Source organism: Wolffia australiana, chromosome 11, assembly GCF_029677425.1.
Source record: "Wolffia australiana isolate 7733 chromosome 11, ASM2967742v1".
NCBI classification, from domain to species: domain Eukaryota; kingdom Viridiplantae; phylum Streptophyta; class Magnoliopsida; order Alismatales; family Araceae; genus Wolffia; species Wolffia australiana.
In genome coordinates this window covers 2,212,658-2,230,206 of record NC_135845.1, presented here as the reverse complement: position 1 = coordinate 2,230,206, position 17,549 = coordinate 2,212,658, and the positions used below count along the sequence as shown (strand labels likewise).

At 41.4% G+C, this 17,549-nt stretch overlaps 3 protein-coding genes across 5 annotated transcripts; 1 reads left to right on the top strand and 2 right to left on the bottom strand.

Annotated features, from left to right (window-relative positions):
- Positions 1 to 705: 705 nt before the first annotated feature.
- Positions 706 to 5,528, bottom strand: LOC144709180 (QWRF motif-containing protein 4-like). Its single transcript, XM_078582618.1, has 8 exons — positions 5,276 to 5,528; positions 5,142 to 5,208; positions 3,830 to 5,069; positions 3,015 to 3,134; positions 2,204 to 2,320; positions 2,037 to 2,126; positions 1,447 to 1,554; positions 706 to 1,335 (listed from the first exon to the last, which is right to left on the bottom strand). The coding sequence occupies exons 3-8, from the start codon at positions 5,015 to 5,017 to the stop codon at positions 1,249 to 1,251; spliced, it is 1,710 nt and encodes a 569-aa protein (XP_078438744.1). The 5' UTR covers positions 5,018 to 5,069; positions 5,142 to 5,208; positions 5,276 to 5,528; the 3' UTR covers positions 706 to 1,248.
- A 187-nt stretch (positions 5,529 to 5,715) lies between these two features.
- On the bottom strand, positions 5,716 to 11,329 carry PDE327 (FAD/NAD(P)-binding oxidoreductase family protein). Of its 2 annotated transcripts, XM_078582616.1 has the most exons (13): positions 10,984 to 11,329; positions 10,393 to 10,455; positions 9,376 to 9,816; positions 8,738 to 8,809; positions 8,436 to 8,561; positions 8,135 to 8,347; positions 7,565 to 7,612; positions 7,293 to 7,448; positions 6,600 to 6,761; positions 6,403 to 6,496; positions 6,217 to 6,335; positions 6,104 to 6,148; positions 5,716 to 6,027 (listed from the first exon to the last, which is right to left on the bottom strand). In XM_078582616.1, the coding sequence occupies exons 1-13, from the start codon at positions 11,320 to 11,322 to the stop codon at positions 5,791 to 5,793; spliced, it is 2,115 nt and encodes a 704-aa protein (XP_078438742.1). In that variant the 5' UTR covers positions 11,323 to 11,329; the 3' UTR covers positions 5,716 to 5,790. The 2 variants fall into 2 exon arrangements, with proteins under 2 accessions (XP_078438742.1, XP_078438743.1); XM_078582617.1 differs by lacking the exon at positions 7,565 to 7,612.
- A 3,199-nt stretch (positions 11,330 to 14,528) lies between these two features.
- On the top strand, positions 14,529 to 17,338 carry LOC144709871 (Calcium-binding EF-hand family protein). 2 transcript variants are annotated; one of them, XM_078583523.1, is made up of 6 exons: positions 14,529 to 14,664; positions 14,801 to 14,925; positions 15,171 to 15,267; positions 15,375 to 15,484; positions 15,871 to 15,945; positions 17,179 to 17,338. In XM_078583523.1, the coding sequence occupies exons 1-6, from the start codon at positions 14,595 to 14,597 to the stop codon at positions 17,317 to 17,319; spliced, it is 618 nt and encodes a 205-aa protein (XP_078439649.1). In that variant the 5' UTR covers positions 14,529 to 14,594; the 3' UTR covers positions 17,320 to 17,338. The 2 variants fall into 2 exon arrangements, with proteins under 2 accessions (XP_078439649.1, XP_078439650.1); XM_078583524.1 differs by lacking the exon at positions 17,179 to 17,338 and adding an exon at positions 16,365 to 16,558.
- The last annotated feature ends 211 nt before the right edge of the window (positions 17,339 to 17,549 follow it).

Genomic DNA, 17,549 nt, shown 5'->3' with positions numbered 1-17,549 from the left:
GGAAGAATAGAAAATCAGAACAAAATAAGATAGACTGGTAAAAACAGAGTAAAAAGGCTGGGAAAAAATAAATGAAAACAACACAAATCCAAACAAGAATCACAACTCAGATTCGGTCTCAGGAGCATTCCACTTCCACAACCATCGCTGGCACTGACACATTAAACTATGTGTCCTTTTGGGATTTTTAATGTGAAATGCAAAAAATTTTCTTCCCCTAATTTCCTATAAAAGTTGGGATTTTTTCTGGACTTGACTTGGCAGTGCTCCCTTGGAAGATGCTATCAATTCTGCATGTGGACCAAACCAACTGATCAGATCAAATCTTTCGATTTGATTGATGATCCATTACTGAACACCTGTATGGATCAGATCAGCCTAGGAGCCTGATCAAGATCCATTTCAAATGATCAATTGAACCACTCGATCAGGTCAACTGTTTAATTGTCATATAACTCAACGGCAAAAATTAAAAATGATTCAGTCATCTTTCATTACATGTCTTCTTAAATAACAGTGAGATGACGATAAAATATTTTGAAGAGTGAGATGAAGATGTAATTATCAGAGAGCAATTAAATAGAATGTGGACGGCTGTAAAAAATCTCACTCTAATCGTATTATTATCTTTTTTAAAAATTATCTCTCATTCTCACTGTAACCAATTGGGCTAGAGACGCGTATCAATGACAAGAAACTTCAAAATGAAAAAATGAACCATCTTTAGAGTATAAATATATGATTCCCAAACGTCCAGCTGTATTGTGATCAACATTGGTTATTTGGCCCAGTCGTCAGTAAAATCTTAAAAAAACAACTATACAGTAAGAAAATTAGAACCAAATCACCTTATTAATCTGGCTGGGCCAGCCATGGCCTCTGACAAAGCCAACTAAAAGGATGTCATCACTGTGGTATGTCAGTTCTTCTCTATCTATCAAGATATCATCCTCTTTCTCTTAGCCTCCTGGAGTAGACCACTTTACCATCTGTGGGTGGCTATACCCATGAGAGGAGCTATCTTATAAGCTCTTGCATTGGAACTACTTTCTCCCCATAACTTTGAGTCTACCCCTCCCAAAGTATTTTCTCTCTCTCTTTCTGTGGTGGGTGTTCTCTGATTTCCATTCTGGACTCTGGTTAGAGAGAGAGAGAGAGAGAAACCTGGACACTGGACTGCCATGATCATGAAGAGCCTGGAGAGGGGAGAGAAAATCCGATCCTGGGAGGCGAGCCTTTGTAGGTTATTTATTCTCCCACAGTTGCTACTGGGTTCAGCCTGATTGAATCTCTTTTTAGTTGCATGAGATGCGTCCTTAGGCTAAATTCCTGTACCTGGTTGGGCCAAAGTTCATCAATAGATTAAAAAAAATAAGATAATTATCCTGATCCAAGTTTGATTTCTGGTTAATGAAGCTTATTTCAGGATTAATAACTAAAAATTACCTGCAATGAGGCCACGAAGGACAACAGCTCCGCGCATTCGCAGAGTAAAGTTCTTTCAGTTGAGGCCAACTCTATGAGTTCTGACACCGCAGAGAATTTGTCAGCCATCTGCAAAAGATTAAAGTCCCAATGAATAGATATAATGGATATTCTAATGAAACAACTAATACTGTATTCGGGAACGCTCTTATATCCGACATCTTCTCAATGTTTCTGGATCATTTTTCCCATTATCATTCTTAACCCAGATAAAGAAACTAACCCAGCATGTGAAAGATGCTGGCGAAGCAGAATAAGGATCCAACAGCATATCTTAGGAATCATAAAAGTATTGAGTATAATGATATGCAGATATATTTTTTCAGAATCTGATATACTTCTCAGGAAATTATGAAAGATGAAACTTTATAAGGGGAAAATAGGTTCATAAAATGGATCAAAGTAATCATGAAAACAAATCAATACTTTTAGTTCTCGTTCTGAAACTATAAATAATTTTATCACACAATATCTGGTTATCGAAACTGAATGAAAATTTCCAACGTTTGGGCATGAAGCGAAATGAATCAGTCAGAACGATAGTTTCTCACCCTCAAATTCAGATGTTCGATGGAGAAACACAACGCCCGCATAACTCCTAGGGCAGAATTAATTGCTTCTTTCAACACAGGAACATCAGCCTGAAGAAAGCACAGTGACCAATTATTTTCATTGCAGGAAATCAAACGATGATACCTCATTAAGCCATTTTTAGTACCTTTGCACCACCAGTAGCAGGAAGTCGGATGATACTTGCTTTCAAAGCCTCAGAAACTTCAGACAATGAATAAAAATGATCCATATCCAACATTCCCCATTCTTCAAGATAGATCATCTAAGCCATTTGAAAAAAAAATCCGACGAGAGTTGAGTCATTTTCTGCCAACAAAATCAAAGGTTTCCAAATACGGAAATAAAAATTAAAGCTCGTTGCGGAAATTATCAAAATTGCTTTTGGCTCTCGGTCACAATCAATGTTAGTTTGTCGCTTGCTTAATGTCCAAATAGGTTTGCATCCTGCTCCAGTTATGGCCCATCCAGAGATGCATGCATCCTACCCTGAATTTTCAATATGGTGGACCGGATGCTGGTATGTGTCCCTGATGGAACCCAGAAGTATATAGTAAAATACAGTAATGTCCTTCAAAAGTCAGATTTTTATGTGGGACTCATATACATATAAAGCAATCATAATATTCTCATATGTTCTGGCTACATCCCACATCCAATCCTTAACCAGCTTGAGTCCTGAGTCTTGGAACAGAACGTGATCTGAGATTTTGTGTTCCATCCCACGTCAGGGCTTGGGACAAGATGTTACAGGACCCACAGTACATGACCCCATGTCCAACGCAGGATCCAAATGAACAACATTTAACATAAAACATGATTGTCTTTAAATTTCGCTATTGAACACCAGGAGCCAGAAATGAAACAATTGTATGCTCTTAGGGGACTCCACTAGATGTGCATGTTAGTGGTATTGTGATACTTGTAAATCTCAAGTTCAAATGGAGACATAGTCACACCTGTTCTCTTAAGAACAATCCCAACTTCATTTCCAAGTTCAATCGCTCCATGCTTATCCTCTTATGGATCACAGACTGGCGCATTTCCGAGATAGTGATCGCCACACCATGAAGGATTTTCTGTTTAACCAATAAATTTTTAGATGAGCATTCGCAACCATCAATAAAAGTGCTGGTAATTACAAGAGAATGAAACCTAATGAATCACGACGAGCCTGATGGTCAAATATGGTAGATAAAATTTATGCTCGAAAAGCTTAATTATCTACACACACTGTTCCAAAGTCCATCTTATGAGATCTACGGAATTCGTGAGTGGTACTCTTCAGAAACATTTAACCACTTCCATATTAAATAAGGAAACCGAACAAATATTTTTATGTATCCTAGACGTCGTGCATACTTCAGTGAACATCACCCAACATCAACACGTAAGCCATTCTTGTGATAACTAAAGAAACTGTTTTTTTAGTTTATGATAAAACATAATACTTGTTTCCATTAGCATTTACCACAAAAAATGAAAAAAAAAACCACAGGATCTCCATTGTACTCCAATTATAATATACAGGAATAGGTCAAAATACTCTTAACAGAAAGAATTCGTACCAAAGGGCAGAGAAAACCAAAATCTTACCAAAGGGCCACCATGAACACAACGTGGTCAACAAAAGCTGTAATGAGGCGACTAAGTTCTATAAATCGTGATTTTCCCAGATATTATTCAGTTTATGGAATCCCTTTAAGAATGACTTAGGACAGAAAAAAAAAAAAACCCTTGAACATGAAGCCAAAAAACTTTGTTGAAGTAGTACCTCCGCTGTCAATTTCTGAGAGGACATTAAACCAACAGCCTTGGCGTTAACTAAACACCACTGTAGATTTCTGTTGTACAGAAGTCCCAACTGGTGGGAAGCCTCAAAATGAACAGTGCTTCTCTTCCCTTTTCGAATCTCAGTCATGCTAAATTTACCCAAAGAAACCCCATTTTGACCACTGGAACTGAAAGATGGCGTTAATGGCCTTGGACTCACAGTTGACCCAGGAGATCTTGACACACCAGAAGTCCTGTTGACCGACGGAGTAGACGGTCTTGAACGTGAAGGACTGGCCATGCTCCTAGAGAACGGAGACGGCGACGAAACTTTACTTGAGATTGAAGGAAGGGATGCTGTTCTTCTTGGACGAGTCAATGAGGAATCATTCTCCAGACTCTTTACTTGAACTCTTGTTATGGGGTCCTCCACCTCATCTCTGGGCTTAGCTTTTCTCATTGAAGAGGAGGTTAATCTGCTGGACTTATCTGTGAGATCAACGCTAGTTGACATGAATTTAGAAGATATTTTACCATTCCTGGAGCTCGGCCGCTGACTTTGGTCAACAATCCTGGAATGAGAGTTTTCTGAAGGTCTCAAGTTCTCAGACTGATTGCCGGTATTTCTTCCATTGAAGGGGCTTCTTCTCCTCTCTGGTTTCTGTGTAGAAGAAGAACTAAACATCTGATTATGGGTGGGAATTGAAATTGAAAGCTGCTTATCACCCTTTCGGAGGTACCCAGAGAGTGATTCCCCTTGAAACGAAGCAGACAGGCTCCTCATTGAAGGCCACAGTCCTCTTTGGCTGGGAAAAAATCCAGGGTGTTCTTCAGTAATATCACGTACTGGTGTTGAAGACTTGGAAGATGGAGACGAGATTGTTGAATTTCTTGACTTAGCAGGCGATGGAGATGTGGAAATCCGATTAGGAGTGGTGGGTCGTCTTCTCTCTGCCGATTGAGATCGTTGGAGAAACGATGGCGTCTGTGGACGGCCAGAACTGTTGAAACTCGGTGAAGGAGATCTCTGAGATTTTGATGGCTTTGAAGCAAAAACTCCATTAACAGAGGGCGTAGATTCCCTCGTCTGGATCTTTCGTCCCAAGGAGGGGACATTGCTTTTCTGAATCTTTTCAGAGAGAATTGCCGGCGGTCTGAAGCTTTCCGCCCGATTTTTGCGCACTTCCATTCGGAAATTCAAGACCAAGCCGGGTTGAAAATCTCTTCACAGGATGTCGCACCTTCAAATTGGAGAAAGACAAGCATGATGAATCCCGAACGACAACAGAAAGCTAATTCCCAACCAATCTCACCGGATTTCGGGATCACGGACGAAGAAAACGCGATAGATCACCTCCGAGCGACGAAATTCGAGGAATTCTGCAAGATAAACGGAAATAAATGGCGAAATCGGAGTTCAGAGCGCGTTCACACGGGATCAACAAACCTCATCATCGCCCGAGTAGCAAAATCATCGAAACCAAAGCATCATCCCGCGCGATCCCACCTTCCTTCCAAACTCACCAGAATTCGATTCATCAAACTCATAATTCTCCGACATAAATCTCCAGGAAACCGACGTTTCGTCGCAATCCTCTCCACCAACTCGCAGACGCCACAAACGGAATGCCACTTCTACCGCTGAAGGCGAGCCGCCATAGCCGCGTTTCTCTCTCTCTCTCTCTCCTCGCTCTCTCTCTCTCCTCTCTCTCTATTTCAACCGTCGGAGAGTCGAACAAAACATGCCACGTCAGCCGCCGGTTCCGTTAACTCGATCCGTGACCAGAATCTGATACGCAGCGCGAGGCAGGGGAACTGTGCGTTCGATGGGGCCCACCGCATTGAAAGTCTGCCACGTGGCAGCCGCGACGGACGGTAAGTCGCGCGTTAGGTATCCCGTTACTATCAGTTGAATAACTTCCCGTCAAAGTCAACTCAGAGTGCTGTCTATTCGGTCATGGATTAATACTTGGTGGACCCCGCTCCCCGTTGACCTTTCCCGAATATCGAGTCAACGTCACCGGAGAACAGGCCCAGCTCTTTGGCTAATGCGAAGCCGCCATACATCCCGTCGACGGCGGCGCTGACTATTCCCCCGGCGTACCCCGCGCCTTCGCCGATCGGGTAAAGCCCCCGTAACGACGTGCTCTCAAATGTCTCCGCATGGCGGGTGATCTGGACCGGCGCGCTCGTCCTCGTCTGCACCAAGCCAAACTCTAAACCCTAAACCCTAAACAAAAAACAAGAGACTGTCGGAAGAGTGTAAAGGCATCACCTCGACGCCGTGGAGAAGCCCATCGTCGCAGATGAAGCCCGGCAGCTGCAGACAAGACGAGCCAGCTGGGTTAGTCAACCCCACACATGGTCAACAGAGGAGAAAAGTCAAACCTCGTGGTTAAACATGAGGAGGGAGCTCTGAAGGGCCCGGGTGACATCAGCGGGGTAAAGTTCGTGGAGAGAGGCCGCCTTTACTCCCATGCGGTAGCTTGACGAAGGAAGAGGCCTTTCTGGTGATTAAAATTGCATTAGAAAATCAAAACTATTGAAGTATAATTTACAAATATTATATACTACCCGATAACTTATTATTCAGGAAATCTGTGATGGTTTGAGCAGGCACAACGAAATCCCCACCGCCCATTATCGCTGCTCGCCTCTCGAATTCCCTCTGAAATTTTAAATAAGTTCCTCAAAATTTTATTTCGGTATCAAAACATTCGATTAATCTTTGGCAACAATAATTGGATTTTATAATGGGTTAGTGGGAAGACCTGAAACTCCACGCCAGCGAGGGGGCCATAGTGCTGAAAGTCAGCCAAATCCTTCGAAGAGATGGTCACAACGAGGGCGGCATTGGCCCATTTCGACGCACGTCGAGAAAACGACATTCCGTTGATGCAAAGTTCAGATGGGTTTGTGCTTGTAAGAACCACCTGAAAAAGAGATGATTGTTAGAAGCAGGGTCTTTCCTGTAATTTTCCCTTGAGGGTGACTTCTTCATGATAATTAACTTTGGCTTTTATTCTTCCCTCTGCCCTGCTTCGATCCCTCTTCTTATCATAGATCGAACAACTCTATGAACCCATTTCCAGTTTCTACAATTATCAATCTTCCAAGGTTTGAAAATAGAGAGGATTTTGGTCTCTTCCTATCTCTCTCCGTCTCTCTAACAGATCGGCCATCTATGTGAACCCATCACTGGTTCATATAATTATCCATCATCTAATATTTGAAATTCGAGCAGATTTTTGCCAGCTCATATATATACACACACAGATGTAGCTATCTATGAATCCATCACTAGGTCATAGAATTTTCCATCATCTATGTGATGGAATCTATGAATCTACATTCTATGAATCTATGTGAACCCATCACTGGTTCCTATAATTGTCCATCACTGGTTCCTATATATATATATATAGGAAAGAGAGTTCAAACAATGAAACAACAGAACGAAGTACCTGCCCCCCAGGGCACATGCAGAAGGAATAACAAGAATGGCCTTGCTCCACTCCACCGTTGTGAGTTCCACCTTCATTCACGTACTTCACAACTCTGTAATCTGCGACAGGGACCTTCCCACGACCACGATAAACCTCGCTTGCCAATGCTGAATACTACATTTTCCGTTCCAAGAAATCGTTAGAGATTAAACGCTGCTAAACATTTTTTTAATAAGTCTGGAGAATTGATTATTGAAGAACTTTTTTTTGATGAAGGAATACATTATCACCTGTATCCGATCAATCATTAGCTGAGGATGCTCTACTCTCAGCCCAACCTATTTCAAGAACATCGAATGTGAAGGATCAGCTAGGCATGTGTAGATTTCACCATGCTCGACAAATACGTAGACAATTTTGGATTGTGACGAGGATTTCAGTTTAAAACGACAGTTTCATGGCTTGGAATACGTAAATCCCAATTATCAATGCGTAACTCCCAAAGTATTCATCCATTTTCTGGATAATAATGGGGAAAATCCTTAAAAACGTGAAAGATAAAACGGTTCCATGATTTTCATTATGTGACAAGGGCAAAGCATCATATGATGAGCCCACGAAATAAACTGAGAAAACGTGAGTATTCTGCAATTGGGTCAGTAAACATATTTCTTTCATAATGAAAAATCATTGTCACCTTAATTCTAAAAGCATGAAATCACGGAATCTACGAGGAAAAACCGAGGTGTTCAACCAGCAGATTTCTGATATTCTATGGCTGAAGCACATTTTATACAATAAACAATACACAAAGAAAAATTGATTAGGAATTCATTGGTAGACGTCCTGAATTTACTTACGGCAAAGTCTTTGAGCATCAAGTCAACGTTGTGTTGATGAAGCATCTGATACACATCCCGTGCAGAGTGACCAACTGCTAGAACAACAGCATCGCAGGATAACCTCTGGTTCTTGAAATCGGATAATGCCGTAAGATCTGAAAGGTTGACCCCCACAACCCGCCCATTTTCCACAACTAAGTCATCCAAACGGGTCCCAAACTTAACTTCAACCTATAAAGTAACAGATAGATATAAATTGTTCATTATTTTAAAAATTTATGGAAGTTGATATGTTTATTAAAAGAAACTGTTCACTGACCCCCAATCCCTGCAGATGTTGCCTGAAGTTGCGAATAAGAGGAACCAACTTATCTGTGCCCAGGTGAGGTTTTCCGTCAACAAGGATCTTCTGAGGAGCTCCAAAGTCAACCAAAGTCCTCATCACCTGAAAAAAAAAGGTCATGTGTCTAGGGTGTGATTGGTTGGAATTGGGTAAATTGGGCAAGAATAAATCAAATACGCCAACTCCAGCAGCAAGAGAGAAACGGCAGATTTTCAGGTGAGAATTAGAAAAAAATCTCCGGACAAAATCAAGAGAGTTGATATGGATCTAGTTCTTACAGACTGAACGCTGTCATTATTCCTTCCTATTCTTGTGACGAGCTTTCCGTCGCTCCATGTACCTGCACCGCCCTGTCAGGGATAAGTATTCATGAATAAATTGAGGAAATCAATTAGGGTTTCAAAATAATTTTTAATGCCTTTTTTTATTTGAGAAAGAACTTGCGAGAAAGCAGCAGCGCATAAAAAACTGCACGCACTTGATGGGAAATAAATTTTAAACACACAGTTTTCTTTGAAAGATAAACACGTACAACATGTAAATTGAGAAATCACTTGATCTACCGTACATTAAGTATGTGATTCAAAAATCAGAAGGAACTTTGCTAAAGAAAAACTGCGGCATTTTAACTGGAGAATTGAAGGATTCCACAACGAAAACATGTTAATCCATTCAAGGATGAACACATAACAAAACCATAACTCAATTATACCCAGAAACAGTTTCAGAAAATGGAATAACAAGATAAGGATTAGTTTAGGGCGAGAAAAAGAGTGTCATTAAATCTGTACTTCAGAAAGTTTTGTCTTCCCGAACTCGAGTTATACCAATGACAAATACATTGGATGGTAACTGAGGGCCAGTGACGTTGTTGAGTAAATGACATTGATTAATAAATAAAAAGGTTAAAGCGCACCTCTCCATAACAAAAATTACTCTCTTTCTGAAAAATTCGTCGAGCCACCAAAGCTCCAATATCACGCCCTCTCTGCTCAACTGGTTGACCCCTTTCTATCATAGTTACTTGGGCACCGAATTCAACAAGTACAAGCGATGCAAACAGGCCTGCAGGGCCGCTTCCGACAACTGTAACTTTGGGTTTTTGGGTGCCACGTAACCCATCTCCTTTCTTCGAGTAAGTAGTAGATCGGTTACTAGACTCTGAAGTTGAAGTATCTCTTCTAAGACCATGAATGATATTCCTGAGACTGTCAGTTTCTTGCTTGCTAGTTGAGTATTCAACAAATCCAATTTTAGTTTCCAGTTCAGATATGAAATCCCATGTACGAGGTTCCAAACTGAGAAGCAGCTTGGCATCCATCTCCACAGTGTAAACAAAGACGGCCTCCTTCTGCAGCTGCAGGAACAAAAATATTAAACAAGCTAGACAGGTGAGTATACATGGTAGTTCTGTTCTTTTTGTGCAAATTTGTGCGAATTGTTCGTTCTGCTCGGTTTTCCGAACAGAACAAAAACAAATTCGAACAGAACATCGCACAGACCCGTGAGCGGTTCTTTTGTTCGCTTTGTGCGAATTTTGTTCTAGTTCTGTGCGAATGTGTGAATTTGTGCGAATGTGCAAATTTTGTTCGTTTTGAAAAAAAAAAGAACAGAACAAAGAACAAGGCCCTGTGCGGTTCTTTTGTGCGAATTTTTTGTTTGTTTAAAACGAACAGAATGAAACAACCATGTTTACAGGTGAATCTACAAAAGCCACCCGTTACAGGCTTCAAAGCAAGCGTCGCAATGTTTTCATTGATTACTAAACTTCAGAGATCATCAAAGCAGTTACTTTAGTATGCTAATGAGATAAGGACAAGGAAATATCATGAAAATATTTTGGAATATACCATGCTTTCGGCATGCCAGAAGCTCAAGGTCAGAGAAAAATGAAAAAAAAAAAAATTGCACGCAGAAAAATAGGGTATGTTACCTTTCTTGCGTCAAAAGATTTACGGAGGACTGAGAAGGCATCCTCAGGCAGCAATGATGGAACCTGTCATATTCACATTAAGTACATCAAAAAAGCTTCCAAAAATCAGAAAAAAAAATCAGGAAAGATGTAAAACATATGACTATGAAGCAAAAAAGTACATAAGGATTTAGAGTTATAAGAGAAACACGGAGGGGAGAATAATTAGACGCGTTCTAACGATCAACCGATCAGTCGAAGACAATATCCCAAGGTAATGAACGCCCATTAACTTTCCCAGTTAGTTTCGTTAAACCCGTATCCTTCAAATTACGTTGACATCTATGTAATCTATGTCATTATCTTGTGTTAAGTGCCCCAGTAGCAGTCCAAATCTTTCTTCCATGATAACGAAAATCCAAATAATGACGCTAGGAACGATTCTAAAGATGATACTCAGCATCACTTGGAACTTATTTTGCCAAAAAAAAATTAAATATCATCTTATGCGAGTTCAGAGAAAATGAATCAAACTAAGAAAGCACAAAGACCAGAACTGTATTCCACCAGATCTTCCCAATCACACAGGATAAAGAAAAAGCGAGAAAATACCGGAAATTCAAGAACTTTAGCGATGGCTTCGAGCAGGGGAGGCGATACGCCCACGAAGTCCTTCCCGGGGTCCTTATGCGCAGGGACTTTGAGCTTATACAACCTCCAGAAGCCCTCCTCTCTGTTCTCGATTTCATCTGGGATAAGTCCCTTGTTCTTCCTCTCCAATTCCTTCTTCTCCGACGGATAACGCCGTTTTCCCCGTCGCTTCGTCGCACATCGAACTCTGATCACTCTACTCGCACTCCAGCCATTGCTACGCGCGAGAGATCTCGCATTATCGTCAATCTTCGAGCCGAAGCACAATTGCAAGGGCGGGAGCTTGAGCGAGAACGCCATCGCTGAAGAAGATAAGAACAGCTTGAATTGGAGGGAAGAGCTGAATAAGAACTATAGTTCCGGATTGTCGGAAGATGGACGGGACGGGACGAATTTTCGTCCAATGATACGAAAACCCTCCCGTCCAGTCCCTTGTCCTGGACGAAAATAATCTGTTTTATATTTTTTAATATAATGTAAATTTTTCCAAGTTTTTTAGGGAAATATGGAGGACAGAGAAGGGTTAATATCATGGTACAGCCCAAACCAGGTCGAAAGTCTGCGATCTAACCTTAGCTTTTTTTTGGTACGGAATATCCCAAACTCACTAAGTCATCTGCGATATATCCTAGTGATGACGTGGAGTCCATCGTGGCTGCCAGGTGGATCTCCGGCCAGATTTTGACCTGGCGGAACCCACCTGGCAGCCACGCTGGATTCCACGTCATCACTGGGATGTGTCGACCTGCCAAGGGTTTTCTGATATAAGAGAGAGAGGCTTTTTAGAGAGAGAGAGGCTTTCTAGAGAGAGAGAGAGAAGCAGCCTAGAGAGAGAGAGAAGGAGAGAGAGGTTCTAGAGAGAGAAAGAGAGGTGTTCTAGAGAGAGGCATTTTGTAGAGAGAGAAAGGGAGAGAGACCCGCTCTAGAGAGACCCGACCTCTCTCTCTCTCTAGAAAGAAAGGTGTTCTAGAGAGAGAGGAGTTCTGCCGGACTTCGGTCGGGTCTCTCTAGAGAGAGGCGCTCTAGAGAGACCGACCTCTCTCTCTCTCTCTAGAAAGAGAGGTGTTCTAGAGAGAGAGGCGTTCTGTCGGACTTCATTCGGGTCTCTCTCCCTTTCTCTCTCTACAAAATGCCTCTCTCTAAAACACCTCTCTTTCTCTCTCTCTAGAACCTCTCTCTCCTTCTCTCTCTCTCTAGGCTGCTTCTCTCTCTCTCTCTAGAAAGCCTCTCTCTCTTATATCAGAAAACCCTTGGCAGGTCGACACATCCCGGTGATGACGTGGAATCCAGCGTGGCTGCCAGGTGGGTTCCGCCAGGTCAAAATCTGGCCGGAGATCCACCTGGCAGCCACGATGGACTCCACGTCATCACTAGGATATATCGCAAATGACTTAGTGAGTTTGGGATATTCCGTACCAAAAAAAAGCTAAGGTTAGATCGCAGACTTTCGACCTGGTTTGGGCTGTACCGTGATATTAACCCGACAGAGAATGCAAAGGGACATATTTACCATTATTTCTGAGCAGCGTCAGTTTGCACGCGCGTAAAAATACAGGGACTTTGATGCAATTTGTCATACCAAGGCCACGTGGCTACATCTCAACCATCAGATGTGAATCCGGCGGTTTGTCGTACAGATTCGTCCGTCCATCGTCAGAGACCTCCGGAGTGACGGTTTTTTCGTCCCACGGCACAAAAATCGTCCGTCCGGTGGTCCCCCGAACGAATTTTTGTCCCGAATTTTGTCCAAACCCTTGGACGGGATGATTGTTTCGTCTCAGGATTAAATAATCGTCATGTCCGCATCCCTGCACTATAATAAGAACTTTAAGGGGATCCAAGATTATTCAGATCTCATCCGACGGTCAAGATCATTTAAGGGGAAGTCGTCTTAAGTGTATTAGAAAGTGGTGGGATTATCGTGGAAGATCATCCCATCCTACATCCAAATTTTAAGAGGTTTGTCCGAATCGCCCCGTCCAGAGTTCGTTCCGTCCCAAATATGTGCATTCACGTCCGTCGATTTCGTATAATGCTATGTCCTGTACAGGACAAAGCAGTGAGTACACTGACCGTGCGTCAGCCTTAGGCCACTCAGAATTTGACACGTGGCACAACACGTCAGTCAGCCAGCTGGAGCTCTCAGGCTCCCACTGGACTTCCATGGGATACAGAAATCGTCTTGTCAGCCATCCAAGGCCCCGAACAGTAGGTTTGTTGCGTCCATGGACGCAGAAATCGTCCCCTCCGTAGACCCACGGACTAATCTACATCTTGTCATTCGTCGGAACTCTCGGACGGGACGGTTTTTTAGTCCACAAACAAAATAATCATCACGTCCGCGTCTGTGCAATATAGGCAGGATCAGCCCTTCCGAGAGAACACTATGCCGTATTGTCACGAGAATTTACAAAGGTCGCCTTTCTCGATAACAAGCCGATGAATGTGTATAAATTTCCGAACAACATTCATAGCATAAATAATATCAGGATGTGTGACACAAATAGATTAATCGTCCCACCAATTATTTGTATGTAATCTGTCAACTCTCTTGTCGTCGTTGAGTACCATGTGCCTATTTTTCTCCATTGGAATATCTATTGGCTTATACTAGGGAATGCCACGTCTGTGACGTGACGCCCCAAATGTGACGGAACAGATGACGAAACCATGGTGACGCGACGAAACTTTCGTCATATCACCATCCCGTCATGCGTCCCAGCATATGCAAAAAAAGCCGTCACGCTCCCGTCACCGTCCCTCCATAGAGCGTCCCGTCATGTCCACATCACCTTGATGGCGTCACCGTCATCGGTGACATGAATAAAACCCTACTTGGACGGAGGGCTATATCTCCAGTTTTTTATAGGCGGCGTCGGTTTGTGCGCGCTAAAAAAACAGGGACTTCTGCGCAAAATGCCAGGAAATCGAAATGGCCACGTCATGTGTCGAAATCTCATCTGTGGGAAATATTAAAAATAATGATTTTTATATGTATTTTCTGTCCATTTTAACTTTTCAAAAATTATGTCACGGTCGTCATCTGTGACGGCTGTTCTGTCACGTCATGTGTCCTGGGCACCCCATCACCGTCACGACCACTTCGTCATACATCACCGTCACGGTATCGTAAAACCGTCACCGTCACCGTCATCCGTCATATGTCCGTCACATGTCCGTCACGGTGACGTGTGACGTGACGGATGACGCGTGCCGATTGAAATGCACCGATTGAAATGCAGACGATGACTGAACAGACAGTCACGCAGTCTCGGCCCGTCGGTCCATAACCGCCATTCATTTTTCGTCATCCGTCCTCAATCCCTAGTTAAACTTGCAATGTATCATCGGACGGCCAGGCTTATCTCCGTACGATCCGACGATCATCGAATGTTTGGATGGATCGGGTAGTGGCGGGTCCGTCCAAACCCGAAAACCAAGTCCGATTATCTCTCATAAAATTTCCAAGGTTATAAATTATAACAACAAACCTTTTAACTGTTTATTTTTCTTGGAGGTGGGCGGTTGGATCTCCTTCTCTCTCTCTAGGAGTATACTCTGAAGCTTCATCCATGGGGAATTCGTCCTCGATGCTCACGCAATACGACATCGAAGAGGTTCAGGAGCACTCTAATCACTCCTGTGAGGATTCCGCTAGATCTTCCCCTTTTTTTGTGTTTTTTTGGTTCGATTTCGTGGGATTCTTGTCTGTTGTTTTTCTGTGAAAAGATTACGGTTTTTGTTGGTGTTTTCTGAGGCAAAACATTCAATTCACTAGTTTCGCAGCAAGAGATCGTATCTCTGTACCAGAGGTTCTGCCAAATGGACCGTAGTGGCCGCGGATTCATCTCCGCTGATGAGTTCATGTCGGTTCCGGAATTCGCTGTCAATCCTCTATCTCAGGTTTGTCGGTGGGGGATACTTTTACATTGATTAATTATCTCTTTTTACAAGATAAGAGAGTATCTTTGTGAACACTATTCCGTTGCTCGCCACTAGTTCAAGAAATTTTATAAATTATGAAGACGGATACTTTTATCAATGTATCTTCCAACAGTTTTTTGTATAATTTCGTGTTTTATTAAGATATTAATGAGATTGAACTACTTTGCGTTAACTTTCGCGTTTCTAACTTTTGCAAATTCCAGAGATTACTGAGAATGTTGGATGGGTTGAACTTCAAAGAATTTGTGGCCTTCTTGTCTGCTTTCAGTCCTCGCACGAGTCTGCAACATAAAATTGAATGTAAGATTGCAAAACCATTCATTACACCCCATTTCATGAAGAACCCATTTTTACAACCACAGTCAGCCATTCTAATTGACGAAAAATCTTGAAATTTCTTGACGCAGTCATTTTCAAGGTATATGATTCCGACTGCAATGGAAAAGTTACATTCGAAGATATCCTTAGCATATTGCGGGACCTAACTGGATCATTCATGACCGAACAACAAAGGGAGGTAGGTTTTCTTCTTCCTGTCGGATGCTTTTTATGTTTTCTGAGACCAGAAATCACTTTGGTTAATAAGCCTTTTAGTATAAATTCGCTTGAAGATTGACTTGTCTGCCGCCAAAAGATGAGGTTGGAGGTTTTCATTGGTTTAGAGCTTAATTGTAGCTCTCTATCACCGTAATCCCGTGTTCAGATATATATGAAAAATTCTTGCAGTTTCCCAGTATCACATCCTGATTAGACCTAAATGCACTGCCTTCGATCTTTTATTGACTTGTTTGCTCTTTCTGCGCTTGGGAAACCATATCAAGTATCTTTGTTTGTTTTTTCTCTGATTGAGTCCGGAATCTCATCTTAGTTTATCAGTCCTAAGTTTTTTTTTTTCATTTTCAGAAAGTTTTGGCCCATGTTTTGGAGGAAGCTGGTTACACTAAGGGGTCTCTGCTAGAGTTGAATGACTTTATTAAGGTATTTTTTATGAGTCACTTAATCTATTTGATTGATTCTCATTTTACAAAATAATGGCTAGCCATTCACGTTATCTAAATTTGTTTTTCTCTACTACTCAGGCCGTGATGCGTTGAATATTTTTCATTTTTTTACCTATTTTTATTTCATTCACTGCAAAAATAAGTAGGAATGATTTCCATTGGCTGCGTCTACTATATTTTTCATTTTAATGTTTTTGGTTTTTTGTGGAAATACATATCAATGTTGATGATGTAATAAGTTAAATTGCCTACCTTTTATCTCTATTTTTAGAATCTAGCATTCCCAAAAATGATAATTTTCTGATGAACCTTTCATTTAAAAGAGACAAGAGTCTTATAAAAGAAGAAATTCTGCACTCAGTGTGACCGTCAAATTAATCTGATACTTTTTCACAGATCCTTGGGAACCCGGGTATAAAGATGGAAGTAGAAGTCCCAGTCGATTAAGTCTTTTTCTCTGTGTGTATATTTTTTTCTCTCTCTCTCTCTCTCTCTTCTTATTGCTGAGATGGGCCTAGGGACATTGTAAAATAGATACGTGGTGGTTTTTAGCAGATTTTTCTATTTTATTCATATTTTGCAATGTCTAACCCTGTAACTCAATAAAATTACGCGCTATTCGAAAATACTTGAGCGCATCATGCATCTTCTCCATAAGTCCAGGCTGTTATTTTGGCTATGTTGCCGTTTTCACTTTATTTTACTGACGTCCAATTTTTAGTAACCGATTTACCAGTTCAGAGTCAGCCGTTGTTCTTATGAACACTTATTCTCTTGCTCTTAGAAGAACTACCAGCCCTAGCTGAACTGTTCAGCGCTGGTAACCTAATTAACAGTTCAAAAAATGTACATAAAAATGATTCATCATCTCTTAATTTGTGGTACTGATCTTCACTGCATTTTGTTTTGCTGGAATTAGGTGATATTATAATCACGTAAATATGTGGCAGAATGGTTTGATTTGGATGCCTTCATTTAATAACATAAAACAACAACAACAATCGATTAATGGTTAGAAACTAGAATATTACCAAGTGTGGCAATTAAAATATTTCATTGATGGATCATTCGTATGTATTTCATTTGATAAATACATCTTTCACTTGATAGTGGAGGGCGGAAACTGGATCCTCGTGATCAATTTAAAATACTTGATTGGAGCCTGAAAAGTTATCACCAATGCACCAAATTTCATTTTTGTCCTTTGCAGTTCTCGCCTACGATCATCGTTGAAGGTATGACAAGAAGATCAATAATATATTCAGAGAGCAACATAACTCATGAAGAACTCCCTTTGGAATTGTATCGTGTTCCGCCTGTTCTTTGCAAAATGGAATTATTCCACTATTAATGGATGTTTTAGAGTTTTATAAAAATCCAAGAAAAGTGGTCGCTCACAATTTAAAATACAGAAAGTGTAGGCTTACATTTATTTATACATAGCAATTCAAAGAAGTACAACAAACCCTGAAATGATGAACTGATTAATGGGGTAGATGAATTAACCGATCAACCATTATTTATCTATGATCATATGAGCCAATTCAACTGATTGGCTCTACCATATTAGATCAGACTTAG